This window comes from Pelobates fuscus, chromosome 2 (genome assembly GCF_036172605.1).
Source record: "Pelobates fuscus isolate aPelFus1 chromosome 2, aPelFus1.pri, whole genome shotgun sequence".
NCBI lineage: Eukaryota > Metazoa > Chordata > Amphibia > Anura > Pelobatidae > Pelobates > Pelobates fuscus.
Genome location: NC_086318.1, coordinates 198293645 through 198310926, shown reverse-complemented (window position 1 = coordinate 198310926; position 17282 = coordinate 198293645). Strand labels below are relative to the sequence as shown.

The 17282-nt window shown below is 36.8% G+C and overlaps 1 protein-coding gene across 1 annotated transcript in view; it reads right to left on the bottom strand.

Annotated features, from left to right (window-relative positions):
* ORC3 (origin recognition complex subunit 3) overlaps positions 1 to 17282 on the bottom strand; it is a 75807-nt gene that overhangs the window by 35158 nt on the left and 23367 nt on the right. The window contains exons 9-15 of the mRNA XM_063443077.1: positions 17063 to 17222; positions 13839 to 13952; positions 10197 to 10330; positions 9031 to 9094; positions 7480 to 7596; positions 5829 to 5908; positions 2419 to 2552 (exon numbers count right to left, since the gene is read on the bottom strand). Of these exons, the coding sequence (XP_063299147.1) occupies positions 2419 to 2552; positions 5829 to 5908; positions 7480 to 7596; positions 9031 to 9094; positions 10197 to 10330; positions 13839 to 13952; positions 17063 to 17222 (803 nt within the window). The remainder of the gene's footprint in view (positions 1 to 2418; positions 2553 to 5828; positions 5909 to 7479; positions 7597 to 9030; positions 9095 to 10196; positions 10331 to 13838; positions 13953 to 17062; positions 17223 to 17282) is intronic.

Below are 17282 nucleotides of genomic sequence, written 5' to 3'. Positions count from 1 at the left end.
CCGTAACAACACATGTTTGTGTACTTTTTCACATTGTGCGCTGAAAAATAAAGAATTTAAAAAAAAAAACAAAAAAAAAAAACACATTGACACTAACAGAATACCTATAAGCATTATTGCACTTTATGAATTTGCTATAAATAATAAAAGAAAGAAAGAAAAATTAGAAAGTTTGTGCTAGATGGACTGGAAACACTCCAGTAAAGACTCAAATTGGCATTTGCTAAGATAGCAGTTAGGTCAATATTTATAAAAGGATACAGGCAAAATAACGTTGGAGTACATGAATAATAATAGTTCATAAACAAACTTAATTTTATAAAACTGTTTTTGCTTTAAATGTTTTAGCTACCTGAATTTTCTGCATTCTTATTCAGAGACAGATATGCGATTGTATAGATGTAGAAAAGCAACAGGGCTATCTACAGCATGATGTTCACATTAATCTCTCATCCACCAGAATAACACTGGTTCCTCTTTAATGATGGGTGGGCCAAGAGTTAAACCAGATGCTACAGCACAAAGTTATTTTAAATGTGTTCAATGGCAACTTCTGAATTAATACTGTTGACACAGCTGTGACCGTTGGGTTTTGAAAGATTTACTGTGTCTCTCTTTAACCCTCTGTTTACAATAAACAGGAATTAGAGTACAGTTTAAATGCATTGTATCAGCTGGACCCTAAAGCCAAAACTAAGGAGTTCAAAGACCATACATTTGGCAGAGGTTCAAAGAAATCAGTATGTTTTTGATCCTTTCCACTAGTGAGATCTCAAGGGATATCTGGAATAAATAATTAGATCATCTGAGAAACATGGTTTCCTTAAAAAAAAAAAAAAATAATAATAATAATATTAATAATACAGTAAGTAACAAATTTAGTTACTTGAATTCCACTGGTCGCTCTTTAGATACAACCATATATGTATCTCCCAAAATTGTAAGAAAAAAAATGTGTCAGTACATAATTTTTTTTTATCCCCATCACCTATCAAAAAAATAAAAAATAAAATTATAGGGGCATATTTATAGAAGGAAATGGTAGGCTGATTGCAGATTCTCATGGTCCATGACATCTAAAATACAGAATATAATTCATACAGCGATATTTAATATTTATGGCTACATAGAAAAATAAACAGTGTACCATTTCTACAAAAATAGCTTGAGCACATATAATCCCTTTTGTTTAGCCACATTCAGCTCACAAATGGTTATCCTATTATTTTCATCTCCGCAATCCATAGTACGAATATAATGGTTGCAGCCATCAAATATTAACTCAAAAAGGTGCACAGCCACGTATCAGAAACATTCCTCACCACTCCTGAATAAATGTCAACAGGATACTGGTAAATGTAATGAACCTTCACCAATACTTGGAATCGATCGGAGATAAAGAAACTCACTACAAATATTTTCAGAGCACAGCTCAATGTGGCATTGTTTTAGGTTTGAGAAGGGTCTACTAATACTGGTTCCTCTAATATGATGTAGAAAAAAAATATATAACATTTTCACATCTCATCATCAGTCCATTGTGCAGAGCTGCGGAATATATCATGGCTTATTACCGCACAACAGGAATGACTGTTCACAGTACTTAATTAGAGTTCTTTTAATACTAGAGGAACACAAGATGGAGCATCTAAAACTAGGACACTGATCCGGGTAAAAATTCTTAGGACAGACATTGGCCTTGTTTCCATAGGGGGGGAGGGACACCTATGTAGAGCTAGGGAGAGGGACACAATACAGATTTGAATTCCTAACGCTATAGTGGGTCTTTAAAGTCTATTTATAATGTATTTATTTTCAGTGAATACCTGTAAAAACATTGCATAGCAATATAATGTTATTTAACCCCTTAAGGACACATGACGTGTGTGACATGTCATGATTTCCTTTTATTCTAGACGTTTGGTCCTTAAGGGGTTAAAACCAAAGTGAAATGTTGCACAGAGTAAACCTCTTATTGTGTTCTGGTAAAGTTTCTATAATAATGAATTAATAATGAATAATTGCAATTTTCTTGACATAAGTCAAGGTAATAACCAATAAAAGCTATTCATAGTGCCAGTATTCTTGTAAACGAACATGAGATACATCATTATGTTAAGAACAGAAGTGGACCGTGTAAGCCGGTCGCTAAACTTAAGTTATAACAGCTGTGAGGCGGACAGTACTTCTGGTGCTTAACCTCTCCATTAATTATAGGAATGGACATTGTTTCCCTAGTACCCCCTAACTGTTAGATCTATAAAAAAAAATCCATTAATCGACAGCAGCAACTATTATTGAACTTGCATCATATTTGACAGTGAAACTGGTTAAAGGAAACAACATTAACTGCAACAAAATGCCACATGCCAACTGGTATTTTGTAAAATTAGAGTTGGCCTTAAACTATACATTTACCTTCAAGATTCTGGAATAAATCCAGGAATGTTTCCAGCTTTTTTAATTCACCACAAAGCTGTTTTCCAGGAAATTGTTTTAAAACATTCAAACATTTCTCAGTTGTGGTTACAAGTTCACCTTTAGCTAACATCCTGCAAAAACAAAAACAAAAAGATAAAACCGAGGACACAAAATATATATTTTTTTATAAATAAAATGTTCATGTGCTTTAAAGTGGAACGGTGACTTCTCTGTTTATGACAGCTACTGAGTCTCTTCCTCAGTAAACACTCCTTTTGAAACATTGACAGGGGTGAAATAGGCAACAGAGTCAAATATAAAATACAATTATCCTATGGGAGCGATCATGCATGCTCAGCACACGCATGCACACTCTGAGATTCCATGCATTTGGCACAGTGATGGGTAATTTATTTTCCATGCTATGCTTTGACAGTTTTGCTTTAAGGATTGATATGGTGCATAATCCAAAACCTGCCAACTTATTTTGAAGAGTCTGGTAGGTAAAAATAGGATAAATCCAGAGATGGCCAAATGCCAGACCCTAAGCTATTGCAGAACTACAAGACCCATGATGCTTTACCAGCATTAGGGCTAATTTTTCAGACTGAAGAAATAATTAAAAATAACATTTTAAGTGAAGGAATATTAATTACTTGTATATTGGGACACAACCCCCATTCGTTCACTCATTTTAGACAAACATTCATCACACAGACGTCTGGGTGCTTTGATAAGTTAGAACATTGAAGAAGAACAAAAAAATGCTATTAGTGCCCCAAAGGTTTAAATGGCACATTTATTAGTCTGTTTAAATATGACCTTCATGTCTCAGAGCCATGATGTCTCTTCTAGTGCCAGGAGATGTCACATGGAACAAAGTGGTATTGCAAACATTAACCACGGCCTACGTAAGAAATCGTCATTTGCACTTGCCGAATACTATTTTAATTATATTAATATGGTAAAGATATTGATATATAATATAGTGATAATATGTTTGCGGTCTACATGAAAATAAGTGGCTGTGAATAGATCTGGTTTCAATAATAAAATAAAAATAACATATGGTACACTAGCAGAGGATGTTGAACACTAGGAGATGAACAATTTGGATGATTTTACTCAGGTAATGAGAAAAATGTGAACAACTGTGAAGGTCAAATTCTGCTTTATATGTGCATAGAAAATAACATAAATTGTACAACATTTCAAGTCTTGAAAAGTACTTTCTATGCACTAAAAAGATCTAGGAGTGCGCTCCATCAAGGTTATGATACCAGAGGCTGGAGTTTGGCATCTAGGCATTGACAAGACCGGGAGCAATGATTGGGGATGGGGTACAAGTTTTTGTGTGTGTACATGTGGGGTTTGCATTCTACAATTCCAGGACTTCTTCAGCAACCAAGCCTTAGTGGAATTTGAGGTATGCTTAGGATCATTGTCTTGTTGGAAGGTCCAATGACGTCCAAGCTTCGGCTTCCTCACAGAAAGCACATCGTTTTCTCCTAGGATTTCCGGATACTTCAATTAATCCATCTTGCCGTCCACACACTGCAGGTTTCCAGTGCCAGAGGATCCAAAGCAACCCCAGAGCATCACTGAGCAACCACCATGCTTAACTGTAGGCAGTGTTCTTTTCAGCGTATGCTTCATTCTTTTCGTCGAGACATACCACTGATCCATTGGGCATGAAAGTTCCAGTTTTGTTTCATTGATCCACAGCACAGAATCCCCAAATGTCTGCGGCTTATTTATATGATTTTGAGGATATTGGGGCCGCCTTTTCTTGTGCTTTTGGGTCAGTATTTGTGTATGTCTTGAAGTTCTGGCATTGAAACCTTCTGTGTTTAGTACGGGCATTACTGTGCTCGCTGACCTGCAGCAAAACTTGTTGCCACCAAGTCTTGCTACAGGTCTTTTGCAGTCACTCGAGGGTTTTTCACAACCTACGTTCTCAGAAATCTGTTTGCAGTCATAGATAGCTTCCTTTTTTTCTGCCCGCTCCAGGTTGTGTATCCACTGTTCCTGCAGCTTTGAACTTGTAAACTATTCGTCCAATGGTGTCACTAGGAAAATTCACGATCGTTATCTTTTTGTATCCTGTTCTTTGTTTGTGAAGGGGGAAGATCTCTTCTCTTAACTTCGTGGACCATTCTTTTCATTTAGCCATATTTCTAACATGCAAACATGCAGCACTTTATTAGTTGCATAAGGAGTGCTTGAAAACACCTGTGTTGCATATTTGTGCTGTTGTGAGATTCTATTCAGAGTATTGAATAGTTTTGAGACTGGCGATGATATTAGAAGTTGCATTTTCAGTCGAATTTGGGGAAACCACTTGAAGCATTTGTTGTTGAGCTATTTCAATTGCCTTTGTTTGATTTGTTCATTTCAAACAGCTGAAAGTCTGTGCATTTTGACAATACATTTTCAATGGGGGTTGAATAATTTTGATTACAACTGTAAATTTATATTTAAAAGGGGTCAGTTCTCGGGAAATTACACTGGTGCATAAAATATTTAAAACCACCATAAATTCTGGTAATTATTTTTTTCATACGATGCTCTGTTATCTTTTAACCCCTTAAGGACCAAACTTCTGGAATAAAAGGGAATCATGACATGTCACACATGTCATGTGTCCTTAAGGGGTTAAACGCATATAAAAGATTTTGCAACTGTTATCACAACCAGTTCCGTGAGAACATAGCCAGAGCACACATTTATGCTGGAGAAGGAGAAACTGAAATATTGGGGGTGATTTGTGCTTTTAACCCCTTAAGGACAAATGACATGTGTGACATGTCATGATTCCCTTTTATTCCAGAAGTTTGGTCCTTAAGGGGTTAAAGGATTTGTAGCTTTTTAAAGTATTTTTATTTTTTTAATGCAATTTATTACACATAGGGATACTACACACACATTGGTGACTCAGATGGAGAGGACTTTAATACATCTCACTCCCATTTATTAAATATTGGGTATAACTAAGTTCATGGGATGTGTCAATTCTCCTTTAAAGGGACACTGCAAGACAGATAACATCAAAACTGTTACACATTAGGTGCAATGTTAGGTTAAATGTAGTTATTGTACACTGTTTTTCAGTCTCTCGCTCTCTTAACATGTAAAGATTCTTTCCCCCAAAAAACACATTTGTGCATGCCATGACAAAGAGTTCTAACATAATAGCAATAAAAGCTATACCAAAATTTAGTAAAGAAGAATTAAACAGAACAACAGACAAAGATCATCTTGTTCAACCGTAAACACTTCCGTTGGTGTTGATCTGACTTTTCCCTGGGCTGTGGACTCTGAAAAAACAGCTCAAACAGCTCCAAAACTATTTAACATTTTGACAGAATCACAGTTGACACCTTCCAATGTGCTAGAAATAAACTCACCGAAGCAGGGCCAACGATTCCTCATAGTCGTCACTTTCCCAAATGTTCCTTTCTAGACAAGCACAATACAGCTCTCTTATCTAGAGGCAAAATACAACATGTTTAGAACAGGTATAAACAGACACACAAAGAAATAGACAAAGGGGGTTAATCATGGAACTAGGAATTATGGAGGATTGAGAAGAAAATTATAAAGAACACTATAGGGTCAGGAACACAAACATGTATTCCTGGCCCTATAGTTTTTAACCCATTATTTAGGTGAATTGCCCCCTCCCTCCCCCCAGTCCCCTTTAAAGTTAATAAAACTCACCTTAATTCCAGCGCTGGTGCTAGCTCTGCCCCATTGGTGACATCTCAGACTTGCCAATGGGGAAAGCATTGGATTGGCTGAAATCGGCACGGGGGTGGGGTCAACCGCCGTTTTGGCCAATCAGCACCTCCTCATAGAGATGCAGAACGAGGAGACGCTGAACGGCACTGCTGCCTACCCTGCAAGGAAGCACCTCCAGTGGCCATCTGAGGAGTGGCCATTTGGAGGTGTCCCTAGGGGCAATTTAAACACTGCATTTTCTCTAAAAATGCAGTGTTTGTATGAAAATGCCTGCATATAATGATTATACTCACCATAACAACTACATTAAGCTGTAGTTGTTCTTGTGGCTATAGTGTCCCTTTAAAGATTGATAGCCAAAATAACTAAGCTGGTTCAGCTATTTTAATGTAAAATCTGAAATTCCCTTCCTGGTTTAGTGAACAACAATGATACTGTCAAATACCAGAAAAATAAACTACAACTATTATTGTGTTTATTTAATTTTAACATTTCATTTTTTTTTTTTTTTTTACTAATTAAAGGGAAAAACATTTTACTTTGATAAAACATATTCCCCTGGTTTACGGTGTCTCATAACATAAGCACTTGCTCTAGAGGTCACCAAAAGAGACAGAGTAACAAAAACAAATATTGCACTCCACCAAAATAAAATGGTATCAAGGAGTTATGACAAAAAAACAAAACATTTTTCTTAGGTACCAACATGAATATCAAAGCATACCAAATACATAAAGGCAGCAAAATAAAAGTGTTCTTTGGAGGCCACAATAATCGGTAGCCCTCAGAAGTCATAAAGGTGCCTTTTTGAAACTCTAAAAGTAATTACAGCTAGCAACAGGGAAGCAGTGGACCATTTCTTTTTTTTTTCTTCTTTTATTTTTTTACAGGGCACCATACATTAAATGTATTCAGCATGCAATTTACCAATACTCATTTTTCTTTCTTCCTTAAAATTGGCACTCTAAGCACAACAGCTCATCATAGTAATTATGGAGCAAATAGGCCATATTAATTTTGGCTTGTGTCAAATAGCTTGAGTGGTTTGATGAACATTTCCACAGTCCCCAAGGAACACTCCCAATTCACAGATACTGTGGATCTGTGAATGTGAGTTCACTTTTGCAGTAGCCTGTTCATTTTTTGGCACCAATAAGCAACTACAACTACACTGATAATGTTGGGCTACCAGCCTACAGAAATCTGTAGCCATCACTGCCTCAGTGGCATTTTTTTTAGCTGAATACCCAAATAAACAAATTATTTTACAAACAAATAGAAAAACCAAAATGTATATAATTACAAATTCAGTTGTACCTGTTTTCCCATGGGATACTTGGGAAGTATACTTGTGAAATTATGAAGACATCTCAGTACTGGGGTGAAAGTCTCATGATAGGAATGTAAATTTTCAATAAACTTGCCTGTTTGAGCCTGATTAAAAAAAAAAAAAAGCAGAATAATTTTTTATTTTTTATTATTTTGATAAGGCATCATTACAGACGTGAAACACATTCATCACCTTAGGGGGTCTTTCCATGCAGTTTATCAACCTTTTCTCTGGTCCCTCCTGCCCTCCCCCCTCACAAAAACAGGCACTGGTGGCTTTCTCCCCCCCCCCCCCCATTTTATGCTATTTTTAAGTTATTGAATATACCCGAGTACAATGTGGGGTCTGGGAGGTGATTTTGCCTGCTATATGTTGCTTTATATACTATGTTTGAGCAATAAGCCTGTGCTTTTATGGTCACTTCTTGTGATATTAGATGGAACAGTTGTTTGTGCGGTATCCGGAGATATTATGGCCTATTTGTCTACACGGAACCATAGGACCGGCATCGACTTCCTTCTCTTAATGGGAACACAATGAGTAACTAGGACCATTGGCTCATCATTTTCCACAGGTTATCCCCTGTTTTTGTTGAAGTTGCGGCAATTAGGTTACACAAGGGGTTTAATTATACCTTGTACTTCCGAAAATAAGAAGTAAAATCACAAATATATTATGCCCATAATTTGCAATACTGACATTTGAAAATAAGATACTCCTAGATTTGGGATGTAATCAGTAAAAACAGATGTAATTATGTTATCCAAAAAGATGCAAGTGAGATAAAAAATTAATAAAATTTTACCCCTTTTAGTACTTAATGGTAACCCTTTAAAGTTGATTATTTTTTTCAATAAAAGAGAAAGCAGTAAAGAGGGAAGCAGATATTTGGCTGCGGGTAAATTATTTCTGGCCCAAACACATGAAGTATATTACAAAGAGAGGCACATGATGAAAACCAAAAAGTTTCAGTGACTAAACTATCCGTTTCAAGGCATTAACATTCATGTTTAATTATTGTCAGGAACGATTAGTTTCCTCAGCAAGATAAAAGTCAACACCTAACAAAAGGCACAGACAGAAAAGATAGTAAGGCATATTACCGGACCTTAGAGTGGCCAGGCTCAAAGCAGCTCTCTCACCCCATATCCAAAATGAGTATTTCATAAAGACAGAATCTTTATGAAATGCTAACATTGGCTGTGTTGTAATTTGATTGAAATTCCAACCCAGTTAAAAGATATAGGGAGTCAAAGCATGGACATGGGCGAAGATACAAGGCCACAGAAGTGAGTCCATAATGATGCAAGTTGGGTAAAATTGAAGCTGGAGTGCCTGGTGCATGGAACAGGTGCCTGGTGCATGGAACAGGTAGCACAAGTGATAGAGGACGGGTATTCCTGCTGGGAATTCATACAACACTTAATACAACATGAAAACAAATGAAACAATTGTACATGGAACAATAAATAAAAAGATTGTGGAGACTAGCGATATTTACATTATCCAAAAGCAAATCTTTGAAAACGAGAACGTACCTTTAAATAGCTGTCACTAGTCAAAAGTTTTACTTGCACATCTGGTGTTTGGGTTTCAACATAGCTGAAAGTAAACACGAAGACCAATCAAACTATAATTTACTTCCTAACATTGTCTGCAGCATAGCAAAATTATAACCAAAATGAAGGATTGAAGCTCATTTTACAGTATTAAATCTATATTTGAATTAATTTGCATACCTCACATTTACCCAGCAAAAGTGGAATGTTTTCTTCCAATCTACAATCAATCTTTGACATTACAACACAAGGTCTACACTGCATTTTATGAATTTTTTAAATTAATATTCACCTTCTTATTTGCTATAAAAAAACAAAAAAAAAAGTTTTTTTAAGTGCTATAGCTTTTTGGGTGTATCTCTTTGCATTTGGCCTAGAGCAGGAGTGCCTAAAAGGTAGATCTCCAGATGTAGTAGAAGTACAACTCCCATGATTTGCATATCTTTAGAATGACAAAGCATCATGGAAGCTGTAGTTTTAACATCCGGGGATCTACTATTTGGGCAACCCTGGCATAAAGGTATAAAGACAACTGTTAATGACTAGGTCACGGGGAACTATATGTGCATGTGTGCTAAACCTAGTCATTGGTACTAAATGGCCTTTAATTTGCTATCAGTTTACCAAACCCCTCCACCTCAACTTCTGGAGTACCTTTCAAATTAATTCTTGAAGCAGCTGAAACCACAGATGCCAATGTCATCCTGGAAGGCAAATTTAATTTAAGGGAGGATGCAGTGGAAACCACGAAAATTAGGATTACTTATCAGATCAATATGATGTTAATTAGACATTAAGGCTTCCATAGCACTTTTTATTTTTCAAAAAATCCAAAAATAAAATATCTGTAAAACTGATATTGGCAGAACCCTTTATTCTGTGGTTAACAATGATAATTGTATATAGACACACATAACAAAACAGTGTGAACAAGTTTGCTTTACTTCACTTGGAGGGTACATTTCTCTAAGCATCTTTGAGTGATTGTTTTCAGTGGTTACTGGTTTCACCCATTCCTCACCCATCTTATTTCCCAATATTGACCGCTCTTCCAATTTACGGCACAATTGTCTCAATTCTGTTCCCAATAGGGTGAGGTTTTTCTAATAAGTGAATCAGAAAATGGCAATGAAAACCCCCATTACCTCATAAAAGAAGGCAAATGTCGAACGTTTTCGCATTGTGTATGTGATAAGTTGTTCACATATTTAATAGCTTCAAAAAGACTGCAGCATAGCACACTGAGCGGCTGGGAGTAAAAGTGTTCTATCACGGACAGCTGCAAAATCAGAAGGAGAGAATTAACTATTTAAATAATACGTCATTTTATTTTTCATAGAGACCTGTTTACAAATGCTAGGCCCAATATTTAGCAGTCCTAAAAATACATGATAAACAAAAATTATGTATAACTAGAAAATCTACAATTTCAGGGGAAATTGTGTGAAGTGTTCTTGCCTCCACCAGTAGTCTACAACTGGAGTGGACGGAGTAACTGTTATTATTTATTTATATAGCACATTTAATTGCAATGTTGTTGCCCAAAGTGCTTCACAGTTACATTAAAACATAGTCACAGTTTAGAAATTGCCCTTCAAGTTTGAGCTGGCTAGAGTAAAGTTTCAATGAATGTCAATGGACGGCGTGAGTTGCAAACAAATGGTCATATTGTGAAAACTATCAGGACTATTGTTTAGCCGTGGATTTTTAGTGGCAGCAGGGATAGCTGAATGTTTTGATATAAGATTTGTGTAAGTCGGCTTGAAAATGAGGGAGTGGTGGCAGTTTAGAAATCATGTCCTGATTTTTCAGCTTTTGCCAGCTCCCACTCTAGTTTTGAACATTTTGCCATTCATTCCTATGGGACCAATTTCGCCACAAGAACGACGATATTCCGTGAACCATTCGGCGAAACATTCCACAAAGTAATAGCAATGTGCGGATCGGGAACAATCCGCACATTTCGGTATATTATGGTCTATGTAGTGTAAAAACTGTGGGAGGAGTTAGGGTGGCAAATTTGGGTATAATAAGAATAATAATAATATATATGTGAGATAACATTAAGTGGTCTTGCTATGCAAGAACACTTAATTAAAATATATTCCGGACATAAAGAAGTAGTTAAAACATTGTTTATATATGTTTAATTTAGTGCCATGTGTTCCTTTACCAGTTTATGTAAGTTCTCCCTCCCGCCCATTGAGAACACAGTCACATGCATCTCTATGAGAAGCATCGAATCCAAGGGTTCTCATAAAGAAGTACTGGATGCATATACAGTATCTGGTGTCAGCATACTTTGCACGCTCCTACCAGACATCAAATAAATTAATTTAATAACTTGTGAAAATCATCTGGATTGTGGAAGGTTGCCTAACCCTGTCCTAGTAGCTGCCTGAATCAAAGCCACTAGAGGCATGAAAAATTCAAAATATAAGCAGCACTGTTTCTCACAAACAGCACGGTTTTAAACAGTGAGCAGCATTTATGTTATTCTAATACTTTAGTACTCTAGATTTTAGATTGGTCTTTTATTGTGGCCAGCGTAAGGCACACCTGTGCAATAATCATGCTGTCTAATCAGCATTTTGATATGCCACACCTGTGAGATGGATGGATTATCTCTGCAAAGAAGAAGTGCTCACTAACACAGATTCAGACAGATTTGTGAACAATATTTCAGAGAAATAAGCCTTTTGTGTACATAGAAAAAGTTAGATCTTTGAGTTCAGCTCATAAAAAATGGGGGCAAAAACAAGTGTTGCGTTGATAATTTTGTTCAGTGTATGTGTGTGTGTGTATATATATATATATATATATATATATATATATATATATATATATATATATACACACACACACACACACACACACACACACACACACCACAACACAAATGCTTGCACTCCTGCTACCAATACAGTTCTTGCCCGATGCTGATCCAGCAAAAAAATTCAAATGTTCCAGTAAACAGACAGCACTCCAGGGACTTTCAGATGAAATAAAATATAACTTTGAATTCAAATTCAAAAATAAAAAATACACATCAACGTTTCGGCTCTCCTTTGGAGCCTTCTTCAGGATGACTTATGTTTGTCATCCTGAAGAAGGCTTCAAAGGAGAGCCGAAACGTTGATGTGTATTTTTTATTTTTGAATGTGATTTAACTGCAGACTTTCAGCTTTAATTTGAGGGTATTTACATCCAAATCAGGTGAATGGTGTAGGAATTACAATAGTTTGTATATATGCCTCCCACTTTTCAAGGGACCAAAAGTAATGGGACAATTGGCTGCTCAGCTGTTCCATGGCCAGGTGTGTGTTATTCCCTCATTATCCCATTTACAAGAGCAGATAAAAGGTCCAGAGTTCATTTCAAGTGTGCTATTTGCATTTGTAATCTGTTGCTGTCAACTCTCAATCAACTGTTTGGAACATCCTTAAAAAGAAAGAACACACCCGTGAGCTCAGCAACACCAAAAGACCCAGAAGACCACGGAAAACAACTGTGGTGGATGACCGAAGAATTCTTTCCCTGGTGAAGAAAACACCCTTCACAACAGTTGGTCAGATCAAGAACACTCTCCAGGAAGTAGGTGTATGTGTGTCAAAGTCAACAATCAAGAGAAGACTTCACCAGAGTGAATACAGAGGATTCACCACAAGATGTAAACCATTGGTGAGCCTCAAAAACAGGAAGGCCAGATTAGAGTTTGCCAAACAACATAGAAAAAAGCCTTCACAGTTCTGGAACAACATCCTATGGACAGATGAGACCAAGATCAACTTGTACCAGAGTGATGGTAAGAGAAGAGTATGGAGAAGGGAAGAGTATGGAGAAGGAAAGGAACTGCTCATGATCCAAAGTATACCACCTCATCAGTGAAGCGTGGTGGTGGTAGTGTCATGGCGTGGGCATGTATGGCTGCCAATGGAACTGGTTCTCTTGTATTTATTGATGATGTGACTGCTGACAAAAGTAGCAGGATGAATTCTGAAGTTTTTCTGGCAATATTATCTGCTCATATTCAGCCAAATGCTTCAGAACTCATTGGACGGCGCTTCACACTGCAGATGGACAATGACCCGAAGCATACTGCAAAAGCAACCAAAGAGTTTTTTAAGGGAAAGAAGTGGAATGTTATGCAATGGCCAAGTCAATTACCTGACCTGAATCCGATTGAGCATGAATTTCACTTGATGAAGACAAAACTGAAGGGAAAATGCCCCAAGAACAAGCAGGAACTGAAGACAGTTGCAGTAGAGGCCTGTCAGAGCATCACCAGGGATGAAACCCAGCGTCTGGTGATTTCTATGCGTTCCAGACTTCAGGCTGTAATTGACTGCAAAGGATTTGCAACCAAGTATTGAAAGTTTGATTTATGACTGTTAATCTGTCCCATTACTTTTGGTCCCTTAAAAAGTGGGAGGCACATATACAAACTGTTGTAATTCATTTCAAACCAATTGTGTTGGTGTATAGAGCCAAAAAGATTAGAATTGTGTTGATGTCCCAATATTTATGGACCTGACCGTATATTATATATATATATATATATATATATACACACACACACACACACACACACACACACACACACACATACATACATACACTAAGCAATTGACATCATGTTTATACATATTCATAAAGGGTGCATTTTACACCCACTGGATTAAGAAAGAATACATTGTTCTAGAAACAAAACTATGCTAGACTGAAGCTCAAGCTCCCTGTAAATTTAGGCTTTATCTTATTTACAATATCATAATTAATACACTTACCTGGAGCCCTTTTATGAAATTCTGAACAGAGAAATCGTGATATAAAAAGATTGTGGTGAGAACCTGCAAGACTTTGCCACTGAGTTTGAAGGGGAAATAGTTTGAAAGGAGAAGCTGGGGAAACAAATTGTATTTTCAAATTATTGCTTCAGAACAATAACCATCAAAATGTACAACTTACAGTTACTATGGAGAAGACACAATAATGTCCAATAAATTCCAAAAGATAATTAACACGTGTGTGTATACGGGTTTGTCATCTTGAGGCCTGAACTGAACAAGCTCAATGACTGTATGTCAAAAAAAATATCAGTGATACAACTCTTTAGTTTCTGTTATCTTATGTAGCCCAATGTTAAATTAAGTACACAGAATATCCCAGGAACAAGATCTTTTCATCTTTCCTAGACCACGACTTCAGTCGCTTATTGTACTTTAGTATATTTACTCAACATGCTATAAAGATTCACACGTTTGTGGGGTTTTTTTCCCCATAAATGAAGATTTTCAGTGTAGATTATATAGCTTCATAATGTGGACATTGACTCATTACATACCACATTCCATGGATCTAGATAAGAAATGTGACTTGGTTGCTTGGTTCCTCACACCACACTATCCTGTGAATGCTTTCCACTAATGACATGTTGAAACATTTATTTGAGAATATGCTCCCACAGAGCCACAAGGGCACTAGTAGTGTGGTGCAATGGTTTTGGTTGATTAACCCTAGCTGGTAATAATTCTTTCAATTCCTCCTTTCAAAAAAATGCTTGATGTGATTTATGTCACCCTAATTCTTCAACACCAATGACGATACAACATTTCCAAATGGACCCTTCACTGGAAAGAAGTAACCTCTCCCGACCATTTGGGCCAGCCCTAGACCATTATTCCTCTTAAAATCAAACTTCATTGTTGACATTCAGTCCAGCAGGTATCATTCTTCTGTCATCTATCAAAGTGGTTCTGTCACTTCTGAGTACTTCATAAAGATATAATCTTCACGAAATATTACCTGTACTGGAATTTCATTGAATGCAATCCATAGATATAAGACAAAGTAGGGAATAGTTTGTCTTACTGGCAAGCCTGAGATTTACATCAAGCTTCATTGCAAGATTTGATTTATTGAGGTTTCTGTGGTCTTGCCTCGCTGTTGAACTCTTAAGCATATGTAGGATTGGAGCAGTGACATGGCTCCTAATATAGGAAATACCAGAAGTTGAAGATCCATGGCATAGGAAGGCCGCAGCAGTGAGGAGAAACTTTAGGTGAATATATCTAACTTCCACTGTATCAAACATCACACTCTAAGCGGAGATGTCATTTTCAGGGGTCTTTGCAAACTATGCAAAGACCTGAAAGTGACATGTATACTTTAATATTTCACTCCAGAGAATATATTTCCACTGATCTAGAGTTCAACGGCAGTGAAGTTTACAATATATTTGTAGACATATGCTGCTGAGCCAAAGAAACTAATTTCATGGAGATTCTGATCAACAATCCATGTGCTGATGTTGCTTCCAGAGGCAATTTGGAACTCAGCAGTGAGTGTAGAACCAGGGATAGATGTTTATTATGTAATGTACATTCAGAACAAGTCAATTTCCTCCTGTTGCATTTTACTTCCTACTATTTTGTGGCTCAATTGCGGTTTCTCCAAGCCATTTTCACTTAAAACAATTACTGTTAACAAAATAAGTCCTTACAGGGCAAAAGTCTGATGAACTGAATGGTTTGAGTGGTGGCATCTTATGATGTTGAAAGAATGAGAACTTCAGGCTATTTGAATGACAAGTTTTAATGCTAAGATTGCTTGTTAATACACCAGCCAGCTATGGCAGTGGGTAAAAATAAACAAATCTGAGTTTTTTCATACTTTTGCCTATGTAATGTATTTTGTTAAAAGAAGATAAGGAAAACCTATAAAGCAAGCTACAAATCGTTTAAATTCTACCAATCATGTTTGCACTTAAGGAACCATGAAAACTACGTACATCTAGTGTTCAGCCTGATTAGTTGACAATCCTATTTGAAGCTATTTAAAATGTTTTATCACACTGACATATCTACCTAGAAAGAAAAAAATACACAGCAAAATGCACAGAAGCACAGATTTATGGAATTTAATAAAGATATATGCAGATGGCCCACTCTATTGTCAGGAAAACATACTATTTTTCCTGGCTCTATAGGGTCCTTGGGTCCCCCCTTTCCTCTGGGACCCCTCCCGCCAGGCTGAAGGGGGAGGAAGGGGTTAAATGCTTACATTTCTCCCTCGGCGCTGGGGACTCTCCTCCCTCTTCCGCCGAATGCGCATGCGCGGCAAGAGTCGCGCGCACATTCAGTCAGTCCATAGGAAATCATTACTCAATACTTTCCTATGGACGCTGGAGTTTTCTCACTGGATTAACCCTAATGTAAACATAGCAGTTTCTCTGAAACTGCTATGTTTACAGCTGCAGGGTTAACCCTAGATGGACCTGGCACCCAGACCACTTCATTGAGCTGAAGTGGTCTGGGTGACTATAGTGGTCCTTTATACCATTAGGGAAAACATAATAAAAACAAAATGTTCAATTTCATCATTCGATCTAGGAAATGTAATTAACCATGAAAAACACATCAATACTCGGTTCACCAGTAGAAATCGACATGGTGTTTAGCTGTACTTTTGCCTCCTGAGCCCTCCACAACACTTATGTAATGATAGTCTTTAGCAGAATATCTGATTATTTTATACAGAACAGGCTTAGCACATTGTAAAGCAGCAATACAGTAACTTGTGGCTTTGCAAGACAATGAATGACGGTATGTAAAACAACGGGCACATAACGTGACTACCTGTTTAAATGGCTGTGGAAGTTTAACTGGACTTTATACAAGCTAGCATACAGAAATAAATTAAGTAACCACATATAGTGCGTTACATAAAAATGAATCATCTAGGTAAAAATGTATCTTTTAAAAATACAAATTATTTTAATTCATCTGCATTATTATTATTGAAACTGTATATCAAATACTTTCTATCTCTATATCACAAGCAAATATCATATAAACCAGAATACTCCTTCCCAATAGCAAATCTTTGTAAATAAATAAAGGAGAGTAACATGATACAAACTAATGACAGTGAAGATAATAGGTATAAACCAAACATTGGCCTCTATACCTTGTGATTTTTTAAACATTATTATTTTATTTATTGTTTTTACCTTATTCACAACAGTAGAGAGATGCTCGGTACAGGACAGTGACTGGAAAAGTTCTATGCAGAGAAGTGATGAGACAGAGTGTGGAAGAAGACGATGAATGACCACTGGAGAAGTGGCAATACCAAATAGGAAAACAAGCGGCAGGTCGTGAATATACCGACTGGTGAAATTGGGAAGACAAAAATACATGCATTAAATGTATACAAAGCTTAAAAAGAAG